Here is a 19,774-nt window from a genome sequence, read left to right as displayed (position 1 = left end):
TTTTTATTCAGGGTAATTTTCCTAAATATTTGCAATATTATTAATTTCCATGTCGGCTCTGTGAAATGTCCTTGTCTGGAGCAAAGGACCACAATTTCAAACTCAAAGGTGTTTAAAAATCTAAAAACGGACAATAATGGATTTTAACTGAAGTAGGATATCATGTCCCTTCTCTGACGTCAAGGAATATTTATCTCAAAACTGTGATTCATAAAAGATGTGTTCGGAGTTTTGGTCAACTCAAATTATTCAGGAACGAGAATGGGCAGCTACATTAAACAAATATTATTGATCCCCCCCCCATGGTCACAACCAGTCAACTCCATCTACCTTATAGATTATAGATGGGGCGGCAGGGTAGCCTAGTGGTTAGAGCGTTGGACTAGTAACCTTAAAGGTTGCGAAGTTCAAATCCCCGAGCTGTCGTTCTGCCCCTGAACCTGCAGTCATTGAAAATAAGAATTTGTTCTTAACTGACTTGTCTAGTTAAATAAAGGTATACAATTAATATAGAATATGATTTTTAGTTCAAATATGTTAGATTTAATTAGGTTTTAGAGCCAAAAAAAGCAATTGAGCAAAAAAAACTAAATTGCTACGTAGTAGACCACTTGACTAAATTAGGAAAAAATATGAAATTAGTACAACATCAACTCTGTCAGAAAATCTGAAAGATCTGATCATGTTATTGAAAGGGATTTTTCAAACAAAATAATTTTACACATTTTTGTATTTAACTTCTATTTTATTTTATAGACAAATAAATGTCTGTTTTGAGTATCTGTTGTCACCCACGTCACTTATTGCTATCCCACTTAAGACATATACAGTATATATACAGTATATGTATATGCATATATTATATTTTATATTCTGAAACAATATGTTAATAATAGTCCTGTAAAATAGGAATAAACTATTGAACTGTTTGCTGTGCTGTGAAAATCAGGATAAACCTAACTTTATAAATCTTGTTTAATTTTCTTAATCTAGAAAAACATTCAAAAAAATGCTAATGAAATGAACCCTGGAGAATTATACAGTGGTATAAAACAAAACACAAAAAATGACATTGAGATCTGTATTACAAAGTTAAACAAGCTACAATGTTAGAAGGAAACAAGGCCATTAAACACTCGTTAGTAGTTTTACTATGAAAAAAAGGTCGTCATTAGGAGGTTGTTCCTTTACGAAGGTGTGATAGATAATACTTTGGTTTATTATTAAAATATATATTTTAAATGTTGTTATTATGGAAGAAAAAAAATATTTGTGCTAAAAAGTTTTGGATTGTTCTGTCTTTCAAGAAACCCTGATTTACATGTACGAGGAATTTGACCTGGTGAAATGGTCTAGGGTGTAGGGGCAAGGGTGTAGGGGCGAGGGTGTAGGGTGTAGGGGCGAGGGTGTAGGGGAGAGGGTGTAGGGGCAAGGGTGTAGGGCGAGGGTGTAGGGTGAGGGTGTAGGGGCGAGGGTGTAGGGGCGAGGGTGTAAGGTGAGGGTGTAGGGTGAGGGTGTAGGGGCGAGGGTGTAGGGGCGAGGGTGTAGGGATGAGGGTGTAGGGTGAGGGTGTAGGGTGAGGGTGTAGGCTGTAGGGGCGAGGGTGTAGGGGCGAGGGTGTAGGGGCAAGGGTGTAGGGGCGAGGGTGTAGGGTGAGGGTGTAGGGTGAGGGTGTAGGGGTGAGGGTGTAGGGTGTAGGGGCGAGGGTGTAGGGTGTAGGGGCGAGGGTGTAGGGTGAGGGTGTAGGGTGAGGGTGTAGGGGCGAGGGTGTAGGGGCGAGGGTGTAGGGTGTAGGGGCGAGGGTGTAGGGGCGAGGGTGTAGGGTGAGGGTGTAGGGTGAGGGTGTAGGGGCGAGGGTGTAGGGTGTAGGGGCGAGGTTGTAGGGTGTAGGGGCGAGGGTGTAGGGTGTAGGGGTGAGGGTGTAGGGGTGAGGGTGTAGGGGCGAGGGTGTAGGGGTGAGGGTGTAGGGGCGAGGGTGAAGGGGCGAGGGTGTAGGGTGAGGATGTAGGGGTGAGTGTGTAGGGGCGAGGGTGTAGAGTGTAGGGGCGAGGGTGTAGGGTGAGGGTGTAGGGTGAGGGTGTAGGAGCGAGGGTGTAGGGGCGAGGGTGTAGGGTGTAGGGGTGAGGGTGTAGGGGCGAGGGTGTAGGGTGAGGGTGTAGGGGCGAGGGTGTAGGGTGTATGGGTGAGGTTGTAGGGTGTAGGTGCGAGGGTGTAAGGTGTAGGGGTGAGGGTGTAGGGGCGAGGGTGTAGGGGTGAGGGTGTAGGGGCGAGAGTGAAGGGGCGAGTGTGTAGGGGCGAGGGTGTAGGGTGAGGGTGTAGGGTGAGGGTGTAGGGGCGAGGGTGTAGGGTGTATGGGCGAGGTTGTAGGGTGTAGGGGTGAGGGTGTAGGGTGTAGGTTGTAGGGGCGAGGGTGTAGGGGTGAGGGTGTAGGGGCGAGGGTGTAGGGGTGAGGGTGTAGGGGCGAGAGTGAAGGGGCGAGGGTGTAGGGGCGAGGGTGTAGGGTGAGGGTGTAGGGTGAGGGTGTAGGGGCGAGGGTGTAGGGTGTAGGGGCGAGGTTGTAGGGTGTAGGGGTGAGGGTGTAGGTTGTAGGGGCGAGGGTGTAGGGGTGAGGGTGTAGGGGTGAGGGTGTAGGGGCGAGGGTGTAGGGTGAGGGTGTAGGGGCGAGGGTGTAGGGTGTAGGGGCGAGGTTGTAGGGTGTAGGGGTGAGGGTGTAGGTTGTAGGGGCGAGGGTGTAGGGGTGAGGGTGTAGGGGCGAGGGTGTAGGGGTGAGGGTGTAGGGGCGAGAGTGAAGGGGCGAGGGTGTAGGGGCGAGGGTGTAGGGTGAGGGTGTAGGGTGAGGGTGTAGGGACGAGGGTGTAGGGTGTAGGGGCGAGGTTGTAGGGTGTAGGGGTGAGGGTGTAGGGTGTAGGTTGTAGGGGCGAGGGTGTAGGGGTGAGGGTGTAGGGGCGAGGGTGTAGGGGCGAGGGTGTAGGGTGTAGGAGCGAGGGTGTAGGATGTAGGGGCGAGGGTGTAGGGTGTAGGGGTGAGGGTGTAGGGTGTAGGGGCGAGGGTGTAGGGCCGAGGTTGTAGGGGCGAGGTTGTAGGGGCGAGGGTGTAGGGGTGAGGTTGTAGTGGCGAGTGTGTAGGGGCGAGGGTGTACGGGCGAGGGTGTAGGGTGTAGGGTGTAGGGGTTGATTTTGAGTCAGGACAAGGATTTCAGATAAGACATTACACACTGCAGTGTAAAACATTGTGCTCCTGAATCCTTCCTGGTAGCAAATCAGAGACTGGTGGGACTATATAGAGACTGAATCCTTCCTGGTAGCAGATCAGAGACTGGTGGGACTATATAGAGACTGAATCCTTCCTGGTAGCAGATCAGAGACTGGTGGGACTATATAGAGACTGAATCCTTCCTGGTAGCAGATCAGAGACTGGTGGGACTATATAGAGACTGAATCCTTCCTGGTAGCAGATCAGAGACTGGTGGGACTATATAGAGACTGAATCCTTCCTGGTAGCAGATCAGAGACTGGTGGGACTATATAGAGACTGAATCCTTCCTGGTAGCAGATCAGAGACTGGTGGGACTATATAGAGACTGAATCCTTCCTGGTAGCAGATCAGAGACTGGTGGGACTATATAGAGACTGAATCCTTCCTGGTAGCAGATCAGAGACTGATGGAACTATATAGAGACTGAATCCTTCCTGGTAGCAAATCAGAGACTGGTGGGACTATATAGAGACTGAATCCTTCCTGGTAGCAAATCAGAGACTGGTGGGACTATATAGAGACTGAATCCTTCCTGGTAGCAGATCAGAGACTGATGGAACTATATAGAGACTGAATCCTTTCTGGTAGCTGATCAGATACTGGTGGAACTATATAGAGACTGAATCCTTCCTGGTAGCAGATCAGAGACTGGTGGGACTATATAGAGACTGAATCCTTCCTGGTAGCAGATCAGAGACTGATGGAACTATATAGAGACTGAATCCTTCCTGGTAGCAAATCAGAGACTGGTGGGACTATATAGAGACTGAATCCTTCCTGGTAGCAAATCAGAGACTGGTGGGACTATATAGAGACTGAATCCTTCCTGGTAGCAGATCAGAGACTGATGGAACTATATAGAGACTGAATCCTTCCTGGTAGCTGATCAGATACTGGTGGAACTATATAGAGACTGAATCCTTCCTGGTAGCAGATCAGAGACTGATGGAACTATATAGAGACTGAATCCTTCCTGGTAGCAGATCAGAGACTGGTGGAACTATATAGAGACTGAATCCTTCCTGGTAGCAGATCAGAGACTGATGGAACTATATAGAGACTGAATCCTTCCTGGTAGCTGATCAGATACTGGTGGAACTATATAGAGACATTAGTACACCTCACCTCTGTCACCTCATCTAGCTCATCTAGCTTGCTAAGAAAGACAGAGCCGTGTGTGTCTGTATTTGTGGAGGCGTGTTCGTCCTGCTCCAGTTGTTCGATCATGAAAAACACAGGTCGGTCTACGCTGCAGTCTTGTCTATAAAGTCCCCCCCCCTCCCCCGTTTCGTTCATAGTTCTGCGTCCAGGCTGAGACTGTTGTTTATCCATAGTTCTGCGTCCAGGCTGAGACTGTTGTTTATCCATAGTTCTGCGTCCAGGCTGAGACTGTTGTTTATCCATAGTTCTGCATCCAGGCCCAGTCTGCTGTTTATCCATAGTTCTGCATCCAGGCCCAGTCTGCTGTTTAACCATAGTTCTAGTACTCCAGAGCCACTTCATAGCAGAACTTGTACTGATCCTGTAGAACAGAAAGAACAAAACAAGGGGCTGGTATTCTTCTTCACCGCTGATCTGATCTACGTAAAACATTTACACATCGGACAGGATATTGTGCCGTCTTGTCATGACATTGAACCTAGGAGTTAATGATTACAGGATGTGTTTCCTACCAGTAGGTCATCTGCAGTGTTAATGATTACAGGATGTGTTTCCTACCAGTAGGTCGACCATGTTGGGTTAATGATTACAGAATGTGTTTCCTACCAGTAGGTCAGCTGTAGTGTTAATGATTACAGGATGTGTTTCCTACCAGTAGGTCATCTGTAGTGTTAAAGATTACAGGATGTGTTTCCTACCAGTAGGTCGACCATGTTGGGTTAATGATTACAGAATGTGTTTCCTACCAGTAGGTCAGCTGTAGTGTTAATGATTACAGGATGTGTTTCCAACCAGTAGGTCAGCTGTAGTGTTAATGATTACAGGATGTGTTTCCTACCAGTAGGTCATCTGTAGTGTTAATGATTACAGGATGTGTTTCCTACCAGTAGGTCATCTGCAGTGTTAATGATTACAGGATGTGTTTCCTACCAGTAGGTCGACCATGTTGGGTTAATGATTACAGGACGTGTTTCCTACCAGTAGGTCATCTGCAGTGTTAATGATTACAGGATGTGTTTCCTACCAGTAGGTCGACCATGTTGGGTTAATGATTACAGGATGTGTTTCCTACCAGTAGGTCAGCTGTAGTGTTAATGATTACAGGATGTGTTTCCTACCAGTAGGTCATCTGTAGTGTTAATGATTACAGGATGTGTTTCCTACCAGTAGGTCATCTGCAGTGTTAATGATTACAGGATGTGTTTCCTACCAGTAGGTCGACCATGTTGGGTTAATGATTACAGGACGTGTTTCCTACCAGTAGGTCATCTGCAGTGTTAATGATTACAGGATGTGTTTCCTACCAGTAGGTCGACCATGTTGGGTTAATGATTACAGGATGTGTTTCCTACCAGTAGGTCGACCATGTTGGGTTAATGATTACAGAATGTGTTTCCTACCAGTAGGTCAGCTGTAGTGTTAATGATTACAGAATGTGTTTCCTACCAGTAGGTCATCTGTAGTGTTAATGATTACAGGATGTGTTTCCTACCAGTAGGTCATCTGTAGTGTTAATGATTACAGGATGTGTTTCCTACCAGTAGGTCATCTGTAGTGTTAATGATTACAGGATGTGTTTCCTACCAGTAGGTCATCTGTAGTGTTAATGATTACAGGATGTGTTTCCTACCAGTAGGTAATCTGCAGTGTTAATGATTACAGAATGTGTTTCCTACCAGTAGGTCATCTGTAGTGTTAATGATTACAGGATGTGTTTCCTACCAGTAGGTCATCTGCAGTGTTAATGATGACAGGATGTGTTTCCTACCAGTAGGTCGACCATGTTGGGTTAATGATTACAGGACGTGTTTCCTACCAGTAGGTCATCTGCAGTGTTAATGATTACAGGATGTGTTTCCTACCAGTAGGTCATCTGCAGTGTTAATGATTACAGGATGTGTTTCCTACCAGTAGGTCATCTGTAGTGTTAATGATTACAGGATGTGTTTCCTACCAGTAGGTCATCTGTAGTGTTAATGATTACAGAATGTGTTTCCTACCAGTAGGTAATCTGTAGTGTTAATGATTACAGAATGTGTTTCCTACCAGTAGGTCATCTGTAGTGTTAATGATTACAGGATGTGTTTCCTACCAGTAGGTCATCTGTAGTGTTAATGATTACAGGATGTGTTTCCTACCAGTAGGTCATCTGCAGTGTTAATGATTACAGGATGTGTTTCCTACCAGTAGGTCATCTGTAGTGTTAATGATTACAGGATGTGTTTCCTACCAGTAGGTCATCTGCAGTGTTAATGATTACAGGATGTGTTTCCTACCAGTAGGTCGACCATGTTGGGTTAATGATTACAGGATGTGTTTCCTACCAGTAGGTCGACCATGTTGGGTTAATGATTACAGGATGTGTTTCCTACCAGTAGGTCATCTGTAGTGTTAATGATTACAGGATGTGTTTCCTACCAGTAGGTCATCTGCAGTGTTAATGATTACAGGATGTGTTTCCTACCAGTAGGTCATCTGCAGTGTTAATGATTACAGGATGTGTTTCCTACCAGTAGGTCGACCATGTTGGGTTAATGATTACAGAATGTGTTTCCTACCAGTAGGTCAGCTGTAGTGTTAATGATTACAGAATGTGTTTCCTACCAGTAGGTCGACCATGTTGGGTTAATGATTACAGGATGTGTTTCCTACCAGTAGATCGACCATGTTGGGTTAATGATTACAGGATGTGTTTCCTACCAGTAGATCGACCATGTTGGGTTAATGATTACAGGATGTGTTTCCTACCAGCAGGTCGACCATGTTGGGTTAATGATTACAGAATGTGTTTCCTACCAGTAGGTCATCTGTAGTGTTAATGATTACAGGATGTGTTTCCTACCAGTAGGTCATCTGCAGTGTTAATGATTACAGGATGTGTTTCCTACCAGCAGGTCGACCATGTTGGGTTTGTTGTTCCTCAGTGTTTTGACGGCGTGGAAAACGTCTACAGAACGTTGATGTTGTAACATCTCACACACGATGCTGATTGCACAGAACGTCCCACTGCGGCCTCCTCCGTTACTGCAGCGAAGGAGAGAGATAGGAAGACAGACAGATAAACAGAGAGAGAGAGAGAGAGAGTGAGCGAGAGAGAGGAGGACAGAGAGATAAATAGAGAGAAGGAGAGAGTGAGTGAGCGAGAGTGAGAGAGGAAGACAGACAGATAAACAGAGAGGGAGAGAGTGAGCGAGAGAGAGAGACAGATAAACAGAGAGAGGGAGAGAGAGAAGGAAGACAAAGACAGATAAACAGAGAGAGGGAGAGAGAGAGATAGGGGAAGACAAAGACAGATAAACAGAGAGAGGGAGAGAGAGAGAGAGAGAGGAAGACAAAGACAGATAAACAGAGAGAGGGAGAGAGAGAGAGAGAGAGGAAGACAAAGACAGATAAACAGAGAGAGAGAAGGGGTGTATTCTGTCATTCAGATGGTTTCAGATAGAAGGGTAATGAATAGAGCTAACACAATTCCCTTTGGAGAGAGACAAAGCAATGGGTTGTGGTGGAAGTGAAGTCCACATTATTAATTTGCGCTCAAAGCGCCAGTCGTCTCTATTGAACAGTGTGGTGGAGAGAGCAGTGAGCAGTGAGCAGTGAGCAGTCAGCAGTGAGCAGTGAGCACATGAAGGTCAACAGATGAGAGGAGGGACATGAAGGTCAACAGATGAGAGGAGGGACATGAAGGTCAACAGATGAGAGGAGGGACATGAAGGTCAACAGATGAGAGGAGGGACATGAAGGTCAACAGATGAGAGGAGGGACATGAAGGTCAACAGATGAGAGGAGGGACATGAAGGTCAACAGATGAGAGGAGGGACATGAAGGTCAACAGATGAGAGGAGAAACATTTAGGTCAACAGATGAGAGGAGAAACATTTAGGTCAACAGATGAGAGGAGAAACATTTAGGTCAACAGATGAGAGGAGAAACATCTCCATGTAAAATAGAATCTCCGTAGAAGGTAATTGTGACTTGCAGACAGTGTGTGTATGTCCCTGTGTGTTAGTGTATGTGTTAGTGTGTGTGTATGTCCCTGTGTGTTAGTGTGTGTGTGTTACTTACAGACAGTGCACCACAGTGCGTCCCTCTCCTCCATCATACTCCTCCTGCCATTTGTCCACCTGTCTGATGAGCTTGAGGAAGGAGCGTTTGGACATGGGAGTGTCTCGGTACATTGGCCAACCCAGGAACTGGAACTGTTGCACCATACGGTACCCGTCCTGAGGCTGGACAGACAGACAGGTAGATACAGGTTAACAGAAAGACAGGTTAACAAACAGACAGACAGGTTAACAAACAGACAGACAGGTTAACAAACAGGCAGACAGGTGGATACAGGTTAACAAACAGAGAGACAGGTTAACAAACAGGAAGACAGGTGGATACAGGTTAACAAACAGACAGACTGGTGGATACAGGTTAACAAACAGACAGACAGGTGGATACAGGTTAACAAACAGACAGACAGGTTAACAAACAGGCAGACAGGTGGATACAGGTTAACAAACAGAGAGACAGGTTAACAAACAGGAAGACAGGTGGATACAGGTTAACAAACAGACAGACTGGTGGATACAGGTTAACAAACAGACAGACAGGTGGATCCAGGTTAACAAACAGACAGACAGGTTAACAAAAAGACAGACAGGTAGATACAGGTTAAAGGCAGACAGACAGGTGGATACAGGTTAACAAACAGACAGACAGGTGTGTACAGGTTAACAAACAGACAGACAGGTGGATTCAGGTTAACAAACAGACAGACAGACAGACAGGTGGATACAGGTTAACAAACAGACAGACAGGTGAATAGACAGATAGATATAGCTTCATAAACAGACAGACATATAGATATAGGTATTTAGGGTAGTTAGGGTCAGGTTAGATAGTTGGGGTCAGGTAAGGTAGTTGGGGTCAGGTAAGATAGTTAGGGTCAGGTTAGATAGTTGGGGTCAGGTAAGGTAGTTGGGGTCAGGTAAGATAGTTGGGGTCCTGTAAGGTAGTTGGGGTCAGGTAAGATAGTTAGGGTCAGGTAGGATAGTTGGGGTCAGGTAAGGTAGTTAGAGTCAGGTAAGGTAGTTAGGGTCAGGTAAGGTAGTTGGGGACAGGTGTGTCAGGTAAGATAGTTGGGGTCAGGTAAGATAGTTGGGGTCAGGTAAGGTAGTTAGGGTCAGGTAAGGTAGTTGGGGTCCGGTAAGGTAGTTGGGGTCAGGTAAGATAGTTAGGGTCAAGTAGGATAGTTGGGGTCAGGTAAGATAGTTGGGGTTAGGTAAGGTAGTTTGGGTCAGGTAAGGTATTTGGGGTCAGGTAAGGTAGTTGGGGTCAGGTAAGGTAGTTGGGGTCAGGTAAGGTAGTTAGGGTCAGGTAAGGTAGTTGAGGTCAGGTAAGATAGTTGGGGTCAGGTTAGATAGATAGTTGGAGTCAGGTAAGATAGTTGGGGTCAGGTAAGATAGTTGGGGTCAGGTAAGGTAATTAGGGTCAGGTAAGGTAGTTGGGGTCAGGTGTGTCAGGTAAGATAGTTGGGGTCAGGTAAGATAGTTGGGGTCAGGTAAGGTAGTTAGGGTCAGGTAAGGTAGTTGGGGTCAGGTAAGGTAGTTAGGGTCAGGTAAGATAGTAAGGGTCAGGTAGGATAGTTGGGGTCAGGTAAGATAGTTGGGGTCAGGTAAGGTAGTTAGGGTCAGGTAAGGTAGTTGGAGTCAGGTAAGGTAGTTGGAGTCAGGTGAGATAGTTGGGGTTAGGTAAGGTAGTTGGGGTCAGGTAAGGTAGTTGGGGTCAGGTAAGGTAGTTGAGGTCAGGTGAGATAGTTGGGGTCAGGTAAGATAGTTGGGGTCAGGTAAGATAGTTGGGGTCAGGTAAGATATTTGGGGTCAGGTAAGGTAGTTGAGGTCAGGTAAGATAGTTGGGGTCAGGTTGGATAGATAGTTGGAGTCAGGTAAGATAGTTGGGGTCAGGTAAGATAGTTGGGGTCAGGTAAGGTAATTAGGGTCAGGTAAGGTAGTTGGGGTCAGGTGTGTCAGGTAAGATAGTTGGGGTCAGGTAAGATAGTTGGGGTCAGGTAAGGTAGTTAGGGTCAGGTAAGGTAGTTGGGGTCAGGTAAGGTAGTTAGGGTCAGGTAAGATAGTAAGGGTCAGGTAGGATAGTTGGGGTCAGGTAAGATAGTTGGGGTCAGGTAAGGTAGTTAGGGTCAGGTAAGGTAGTTGGAGTCAGGTAAGGTAGTTGGAGTCAGGTGAGATAGTTGGGGTTAGGTAAGGTAGTTGGGGTCAGGTAAGGTAGTTGGGGTCAGGTAAGGTAGTTGAGGTCAGGTGAGATAGTTGGGGTCAGGTAAGATAGTTGGGGTCAGGTAAGATAGTTGGGGTCAGGTAAGATATTTGGGGTCAGGTAAGGTAGTTGGGGTCAGGTAAGATAGTTGGGGTAAAGTAGTAGTTCAGGTCAGGTAAGATAGTTGGGGTCAGGTAAGATAGTTGGGGTCAGGTGTGTCAGGTAAGATAGTTGGGGTCAGGTAAGGTAGTTGGGGTCAGGTAAGGTAGTTGGGGTCAGGTAAGGTAGTTGGGGTCAGGTAAGGTAGTTGGGGTCAGGTAAGGTAGTTAGGAACAGGTAAGGTAGTTGGGGTCAAGTAAGATAGTTGTGGTCAGTTAAGGTAGTTGGGGTCAAGTAAGGTAGTTGGGGTCACGTAAGGTAGTTGGGGTCAGGTAAGGTAGTTGTGGTCAGGTAAGATAGTTGGGGTCAGGTAAGATAGTTGGGGTCAGGTGTTTCAGGTAAGGTAGTTAGGGTCAGGTAAGATAGTTAGGGTCATGTGAGATAGTTGGGGTCAGTGAAGATAGTTAGGGTCAGGTAAGATATTTGGGGTCAGGTAAGGTAGTTGGGGTCAGGTAAGATAGTTGGGGTAAAGTAGTAGTTCAGGTCAGGTAAGATAGTTGGGGTCAGGTAAGATAGTTGGGGTCAGGTAAGGTAGTTGGGGTCAGGTAAGGTAGTTGGGGTCAGGTAAGGTAGTTGGGGTCAGGTAAGGTAGTTGGGGTCAGGTAAGGTAGTTGGGGTCAGGTAAGGTAGTTAGGAACAGGTAAGGTAGTTGGGGTCAAGTAAGATAGTTGTGGTCAGGTAAGGTAGTTGGGGTCAAGTAAGGTAGTTGGGGTCACGTAAGGTAGTTGGGGTCAGGTAAGGTAGTTGGGGTCAGGTAAGATAGTTGGGGTCAGGTAAGATAGTTGGGGTCAGGTAAGATAGTTGGGTTCAGGTAAGGTAGTTGGGATCAGGTAAGGTAGTTGGGGTCAGTTGTTTCAGGTAAGGTAGTTAGGGTCAGGTAAGGTAGTTAGGTTCAGGTGTGTCAGGTAAGGTAGTTGGGGTCAGGTAAGGTAGTTGGGGTCAGGTAAGGTAGTTAGGTTCAGGTGTTTCAGGTAAGAGAGTTGGGGTCAGGTAAGATAGTTGGGGTCAGGTGTTTCAGGTAAGGTAGTTAGGGTCAGGTGTTTCAGGTAAGGTAGTTAGGGTCAGGTAAGGTAGTTGGGGTCAGGTAAGGTAGTTGGGGTCAGGTAAGGTAGTTGGGGTCAGGTAAGGTAGTTGGGATCAGGTAAGGTAGTTGGGGTCAGGTAAGAGAGTTAGGGTCAGGTAAGGTAGTTGGGGTCAGGTAAGAGAGTTAGAGTCAGGTAAGGTAGTTGGGGTCAGATAAGATAGTTGGGATCAGGTAAGAGAGTTAGGGTCAGGTAAGGTAGTTGGGGTCAGATAAGATAGTTGGGGTCAGGTGTTTCAGGTAATGTAGTTAGGGTCAGGTGTTTCAGGTAAGTTAGTTAGGGTCAGGTAAGGTAGTTGGGGTCAGGTAAGGTAGTTAGGGTCAGGTGTTTCAGGTAAGGTAGTTAGGGTCAGGTGTGTCAGGTAAGATAGTTGGGGTCAGGTCAGGTAGTTGGGGTCAGGTAAGGTAGTTGGGGTCAGGTAAGGTAGTTGGGGTCAGGTAAGAGAGTTAGGGTCAGGTAAGGTAGTTGGGGTCAGATATGATAGTTGGGGTCATGTGTTTCAGGTAATGTAGTTAGGGTCAGGTGTCTCAGGTAAGGTAGTTAGGGTCAGGTAAGGTAGTTGGGGTCAGGTAAGGTAGTTGGGGTCAGGTAAGAGAGTTAGGGTCAGGTGAGATAGTTGGGGTCAGGTAAGATAGTTGGGGTCAGGTGTTTCAGGTAATGTAGTTAGGGTCAGGTGTTTCAGGTAAGGTAGTTAGGGTCAGGTAAGGTAGTTGGGGTCAGGTAAGGTAGTTAGGATCAGGTGTTTCAGGTAAGGTAGTTAGGGTCAGGTAAGGTAGTTGGGGTCAGGTAAGGTAGTTGGGGTCAGGTAAGGTAGTTGGGGTCAGGTAAGAGAGTTAGGGTCAGGTGAGATAGTTGGGGTCAGGTAAGATAGTTGGGGTCAGGTGTTTCAGGTAAGGTAGTTGGGGTCAGGTAAGATAGTTAGGGTCAGGTGAGATAGTTGGGGTCAGTGAAGATAGTTAGGGTCAGGTAAGAAAGTTGGGTTCATGTAAGAGAGTTGGGGTCAGGTGAGATAGTTGGGGTCAGGTAAGATAGTTAGGGTCAGGTATGATAGTTGGGGTCAGGTGTGTCAGGTAAGGTAGTTAGGGTCAGGTAAGAGAGTTAGGGTCAGGTGAGATAGTTGGGGTCAGTGAAGATAGTTGGGGTCAGGTGTTTCAGGTAAGGTAGTTAGGGTCAGGTAAGAGAGTTAGAGTCAGGTGAGATAGTTGGGGTCAGTGAAGATAGTTAGGGTCAGGTAAGAAAGTTGGGTTCATGTAAGAGAGTTGGGGTCAGGTGAGATAGTTGGGGTCAGGTAAGATAGTTAGGGTCAGGTATGATAGTTGGGGTCAGGTGTGTCAGGTAAGGTAGTTAGGGTCAGGTAAGAGAGTTAGGGTCAGGTGAGATAGTTGGGGTCAGTGAAGATAGTTGGGGTCAGGTGTTTCAGGTAAGGTAGTTAGGGTCAGGTAAGAGAGTTAGAGTCAGGTGAGATAGTTGGGGTCAGGTAAGATAGTTAGGGTCAGGTAAGATATTTGGGTTCAGGTAAGAGAGTTAGGGTCAGGTGAGATAGTTTGGGTCAGGTAAGATAGTTGGGTTCAGGTAAGGTAGTTGGGGTCAGGTAAGGTAGCTGGGATCAGGTAAGGTAGTTGGGGTCAGGTAAGATAGTTGGGGTCAGGTAAGGTAGCTGGGGTCAGGTAAGGTAGTTGCGGTCAGGTAAGGTAGTTGGGGTCAGGTAAGGTAGTTGGGGTCGGGTAAGGTAGTTGGGGTCAGGTGAGATAGTTGGGGTCAGGTAAGATAGTTGGGGTCAGGTGTGTCAGGTAAGATAGTTGGGGTCAGGTAAGGTAGTTGGGGTCAGGTAAGGTAGTTGGGCACAGGTAAGGTAGTTGGGGTCAGGTAAGATAGTTGGGGTCAGGTAAGATAGTTGGGGTCAGGTAAGATAGTTAGGGTCAGGTAAGGTGGTTGGGGTCACGTAAGATAGTTGGGGTCAGGTGTGTCAGGTAAGATAGTTGGGGTCAGGTAAGGTAGTTGGGGTCAGGTAAGGTAGTTATGGTCAGGTAAGGTAGTTGGGATCAGGTAAGGTAGTTGGGGTCAGGTAAGGTAGTTGCGGTCAGGTAAGGTAGTTAGGGTCAGGTAAGGTAGTTGGGGTCAGGTAAGGTAGTTGGGGTCAGGTAAGGTAGTTGGGGTCAGGTAAGGTAGTTAGTGTCATTTGAGATAGTTGGGGTCAGGTGTTTCAGGTAAGGTAGTTAGGGTCAGGTGTTTCAGGTAAGGTAGTTGGGATCAGGTAAGGTAGTTAGGGTCAGGTGTTTCAGGTAAGGTAGTTGGGATCAGGTAAGGTAGTTAGTGTCAGGTGAGATAGTTGGGGTCAGGTGTTTCAGGTAAGGTAGTTGGGATCAGGTATGCTAGTTGGGGTCAGATTAAGATAGTTGGGGTCAGGTGTTTCAGGTAAGGTAGTTGGGAACAGGTATGCTAGTTGGGGTCAGTTAAGTTCAGTTAAGCTACCTGTACTGCTGTAGCTACACAGAGTAGCTAGTAGAGAGTGTTAGCTAATTTTCCCATAGTGCCATGGTGTGTGTGTGTGTGCGTACCCGTGCTGCGTTGTAGATCCGGAATATTCTACTGATTATGTCCTCCTCCAGATCAGCTGAGACAAACTCCACTTGGATTGGCCCATGGCGATGCACGCCGTTCTCTGGCCAGTACTGAGGACAGAGCTAACGCACACACAACACACACACAACGCACACACAACGCACACACAACGCACACACACCGCACACACAACGCACAGAAAGGATACGGAGAGAAAATAACAACTTTCAGGTGGAACAGGAAGCAAAAGGTTTGATAAATATAAACATTTTATATTTACAACTACCTTACCTGTCACAAATGACCCTAACCACCTAAACTGACACCAACTACCTTACCTGACCCCAACTACAGTTACCTTATCTGACCCCAACTACCTTACCTGACCCCAACTACCTTACCTGACACACCTGACCCTAACCACCTTACCTGACCCCAACTACCTTACCTGACCCCAACTATCTTACCTGACCCCAACTACCTTATCTTTATGTTTGAAGCCTGAAATGTGGCAAAAGGTCGCAAAGTTCAAGGGGGCCGAATACTTTCGCAAGGCACTGTACATAAATCATCAGATGCATTTTTTTTTTAACGTGAATTGGACATGAACATATACTTAACAAACATCGAAACGTAGCTCCACTAAAGCTGACCGCACACAATGCTGAGACCTTTAAAACCATCTGGAATTGAACTGATGAAGGCCAACTGAAGCAACATTGAGTTAGCTGACTTTTTGTATTAATTGGTGCTTGGTGCAGTCTTATATAATATATTTCATTCTGTTTTTCTTCTTCTTCTCTCTCCCTTTCATGTGACAGGTATCAGTCTTCTCAACAACCAAACAAAAAAAACAAATCCACCCTGTTTCCTTCTTTTTTTAAACCCCCAGGAAACCCATAGTTTATTTTTTGCGTGTAAAAGAATATGTGATCAAAAGATGTTCGGGGGGAGAATGGATGTGATACGGAACGTGGATTACCAACTCTTTGCTTTGACAGTTAAAAACTGTTAGAGTAGTACACCCCAAGGGGGACGGGCTCATAAGAGCAGGGGAAATACCCACGTCTACCCTCTCTGAAGAACCCACGTCTACCCTCTCTGAAGAGACAGACGAGGTAAAAACGATATAACATACACCTGTATAGTCAGTATATTACCTAGACCACATACACCTGTATACTGTATAGTCAGTACATTACCTAGACAACATACACCTGTATAGTCAGTACATTACCTAGACAACATACACCTGTATAGTCAGTATATTACCTAGACAACATACACCTGTATACTGTATAGTCAGTATATTACCTAGACAACATGCACCTGTATAGTCAGTATATTACCTAGACAACATACACCTGTATAGTCAGTATATTACCTAGACAACATGCACCTGTATAGTCAGTACATTACCTAGACAACATACACCTGTATAGTCAGTATATTTCCTAGACAACATACACCTGTATAGTCAGTATATTACCTAGACAACATACACCTGTATAGTCAGTACATTACCTAGACAACATACACCTGTATAGTCAGTACATTACCTAGACAACATACACCTGTATAGTCAGTATATTACCTAGACAACATACACCTGTATAGTCAGTATATTACCTAGACAACATACACCTGTATAGTCAGTACATTACCTAGACAACATACACCTGTATAGTCAGTACATTACCTAGACAACATACACCTGTATAGTCAGTACATTACCTAGACAACATACACCTGTATAGTCAGTACATTACCTAGACAACATACACCTGTATAGTCAGTATATTACCTAGACAACATACACCTGTATAGTCAGTACATTACCTAGACAACATACACCTGTATAGTCAGTACATTACCTAGACAACATACACCTGTATAGTCAGTATATTACCTAGACAACATACACCTGTATAGTCAGTACATTACCTAGACAACATACACCTGTATAGTCAGTATATTACCTAGACAACATGCACCTGTATAGTCAGTATATTACCTAGACAACATACACCTGTATAGTCAGTATATTACCTAGACAACATACACCTGTATAGTCAGTACATTACCTAGACAACATGCACCTGTATAGTCAGTATATTACCTAGACAACATACACCTGTATAGTCAGTACATTACCTAGACAACATACACCTGTATAGTCAGTACATTACCTAGACAACATACACCTGTATAGTCAGTATATTACCTAGACAACATACACCTGTATAGTCAGTACATTACCTAGACAACATACACCTGTATAGTCAGTATATTACCTAGACAACATACACCTGTATAGTCAGTATATTACCTAGACAACATACACCTGTATAGTCAGTACATTACCTAGACAACATACACCTGTATAGTCAGTACATTACCTAGACAACATACACCTGTATAGTCAGTATATTACCTAGACAACATACACCTGTATAGTCAGTATATTACCTAGACAACATACACCTGTATAGTCAGTACATTACCTAGACAACATACACCTGTATAGTCAGTACATTACCTAGACAACATACACCTGTATAGTCAGTATATTACCTAGACAACATGCACCTGTATAGTCAGTATATTACCTAGACAACATACACCTGTATAGTCAGTATATTACCTAGACAACATACACCTGTATAGTCAGTATATTACCTAGACAACATACACCTGTATAGTCAGTACATTACCTAGACAACATGCACCTGTATACTGTATAGTCAGTATATTACCTAGACAACATGCACCTGTATAGTCAGTATATTACCTAGACAACATACACCTGTATAGTCAGTACATTACCTAGACAACATGCACCTGTATAGTCAGTACATTACCTAGACAACATGCACCTGTATACTGTATAGTCAGTACATTACCTAGACAACATGCACCTGTATAGTCAGTACATTACCTAGACCACATGCACCTGTATACTGTATAGTCAGTATATTACCTAGACAACATGCACCTGTATACTGTATAGTCAGTATATTACCTAGACCACATGCACCTGTATACTGTATAGTCAGTATATTACCTAGACAACATACACCTGTATAGTCAGTACATTACCTAGACAACATACACCTGTATAGTCAGTACATTACCTAGACAACATGCACCTGTATAGTCAGTACATTACCTAGACAACATGCACCTGTATACTGTATAGTCAGTACATTACCTAGACAACATGCACCTGTATAGTCAGTACATTACCTAGACCACATGCACCTGTATACTGTATAGTCAGTATATTACCTAGACAACATACACCTGTATAGTCAGTACATTACCTAGACAACATACACCTGTATAGTCAGTATATTACCTAGACAACATACACCTGTATACTGTATAGTCAGTACATTACCTAGACAACATACACCTGTATAGTCAGTACATTACCTAGACCACATACACCTGTATACTGTATAGTCAGTATATTACCTAGACAACATGCACCTGTATAGTCAGTATATTACCTAGACAACATACACCTGTATACTGTATAGTCAGTACATTACCTAGACAACATACACCTGTATAGTCAGTACATTACCTAGACAACATGCACCTGTATAGTCAGTATATTACCTAGACAACATACACCTGTATACTGTATAGTCAGTACATTACCTAGACAACATACACCTGTATAGTCAGTATATTACCTAGACAACATACACCTGTATAGTCAGTATATTACCTAGACAACATACACCTGTATACTGTATAGTCAGTATATTACCTAGACAACATACACCTGTATACTGTATAGTCAGTATATTACCTAGACAACATACACCTGTATAGTCAGTACATTACCTAGACAACATACACCTGTATAGTCAGTATATTACCTAGACAACATACACCTGTATAGTCAGTACATTACCTAGACAACATACACCTGTATAGTCAGTATATTACCTAGACAACATACACCTGTATAGTCAGTATATTACCTAGACAACATACACCTGTATAGTCAGTATATTACCTAGACAACATGCACCTGTATACTGTATAGTCAGTACATTACCTAGACAACATACACCTGTATAGTCAGTATATTACCTAGACAACATACACCTGTATAGTCAGTACATTACCTAGACAACATACACCTGTATAGTCAGTATATTACCTAGACAACATACACCTGTATAGTCAGTATATTACCTAGACAACATACACCTGTATAGTCAGTATATTACCTAGACAACATACACCTGTATAGTCAGTATATTACCTAGACAACATGCACCTGTATACTGTATAGTCTGTATATTACCTAGACAACATACACCTGTATAGTCAGTATATTACCTAGACAACATACACCTGTATAGTCAGTACATTACCTAGACAACATACACCTGTATAGTCAGTATATTACCTAGACAACATACACCTGTATAGTCAGTATATTACCTAGACAACATACACCTGTATAGTCAGTATATTACCTAGACAACATACACCTGTATAGTCAGTATATTACCTAGACAACATGCACCTGTATACTGTATAGTCAGTATATTACCTAGACAACATGCACCTGTATAGTCAGTATATTACCTAGACAACATACACCTGTATAGTCAGTATATTACCTAGACAACATACACCTGTATAGTCAGTATATTACCTAGACAACATGCACCTGTATAGTCAGTATATTACCTAGACAACATACACCTGTATAGTCAGTACATTACCTAGACAACATGCACCTGTATACTGTATAGTCAGTACATTACCTAGACAACATGCACCTGTATACTGTATAGTCAGTATATTACCTAGACAACATGCACCTGTATAGTCAGTATATTACCTAGACAACATACACCTGTATAGTCAGTACATTACCTAGACAACATACACCTGTATAGTCAGTATATTACCTAGACAACATACACCTGTATAGTCAGTACATTACCTAGACAACATGCACCTGTATAGTCAGTACATTACCTAGACAACATACACCTTTATAGTCAGTACATTACCTAGACAACATGCACCTGTATAGTCAGTATATTACCTAGACAACATGCACCTGTATACTGTATAGTCAGTATATTACCTAGACAACATGCACCTGTATAGTCAGTACATTACCTAGACAACATACACCTGTATAGTCAGTACATTACCTAGACAACATACACCTGTATAGTCAGTATATTACCTAGACAACATACACCTGTATAGTCAGTATATTACCTAGACAACATACACCTGTATAGTCAGTACATTAC

At 44.3% G+C, this 19,774-nt stretch overlaps 1 protein-coding gene across 1 annotated transcript in view; it reads right to left on the bottom strand.

The window, feature by feature from the left end:
* Positions 1-3,085: 3,085 nt before the first annotated feature.
* Positions 3,086-19,774, bottom strand: part of LOC110514305 (receptor-type tyrosine-protein phosphatase mu) — a gene marked incomplete at its 5' end in the record, with an annotated part of 150,323 nt that continues 133,634 nt past the window's right edge. The window contains 4 exons of the mRNA XM_036973728.1: positions 3,086-4,777; positions 7,305-7,440; positions 8,479-8,642; positions 14,474-14,599. Of these exons, the coding sequence (XP_036829623.1) occupies positions 4,736-4,777; positions 7,305-7,440; positions 8,479-8,642; positions 14,474-14,599 (468 nt within the window). The remainder of the gene's footprint in view (positions 4,778-7,304; positions 7,441-8,478; positions 8,643-14,473; positions 14,600-19,774) is intronic.

This window comes from Oncorhynchus mykiss, unplaced genomic scaffold (genome assembly GCF_013265735.2).
Source record: "Oncorhynchus mykiss isolate Arlee unplaced genomic scaffold, USDA_OmykA_1.1 un_scaffold_299, whole genome shotgun sequence".
Lineage (NCBI taxonomy): Eukaryota > Metazoa > Chordata > Actinopteri > Salmoniformes > Salmonidae > Oncorhynchus > Oncorhynchus mykiss.
The sequence above is the reverse complement of the archived record's forward strand: the minus strand, read 5'-3'. Positions and strand labels throughout refer to the sequence as shown.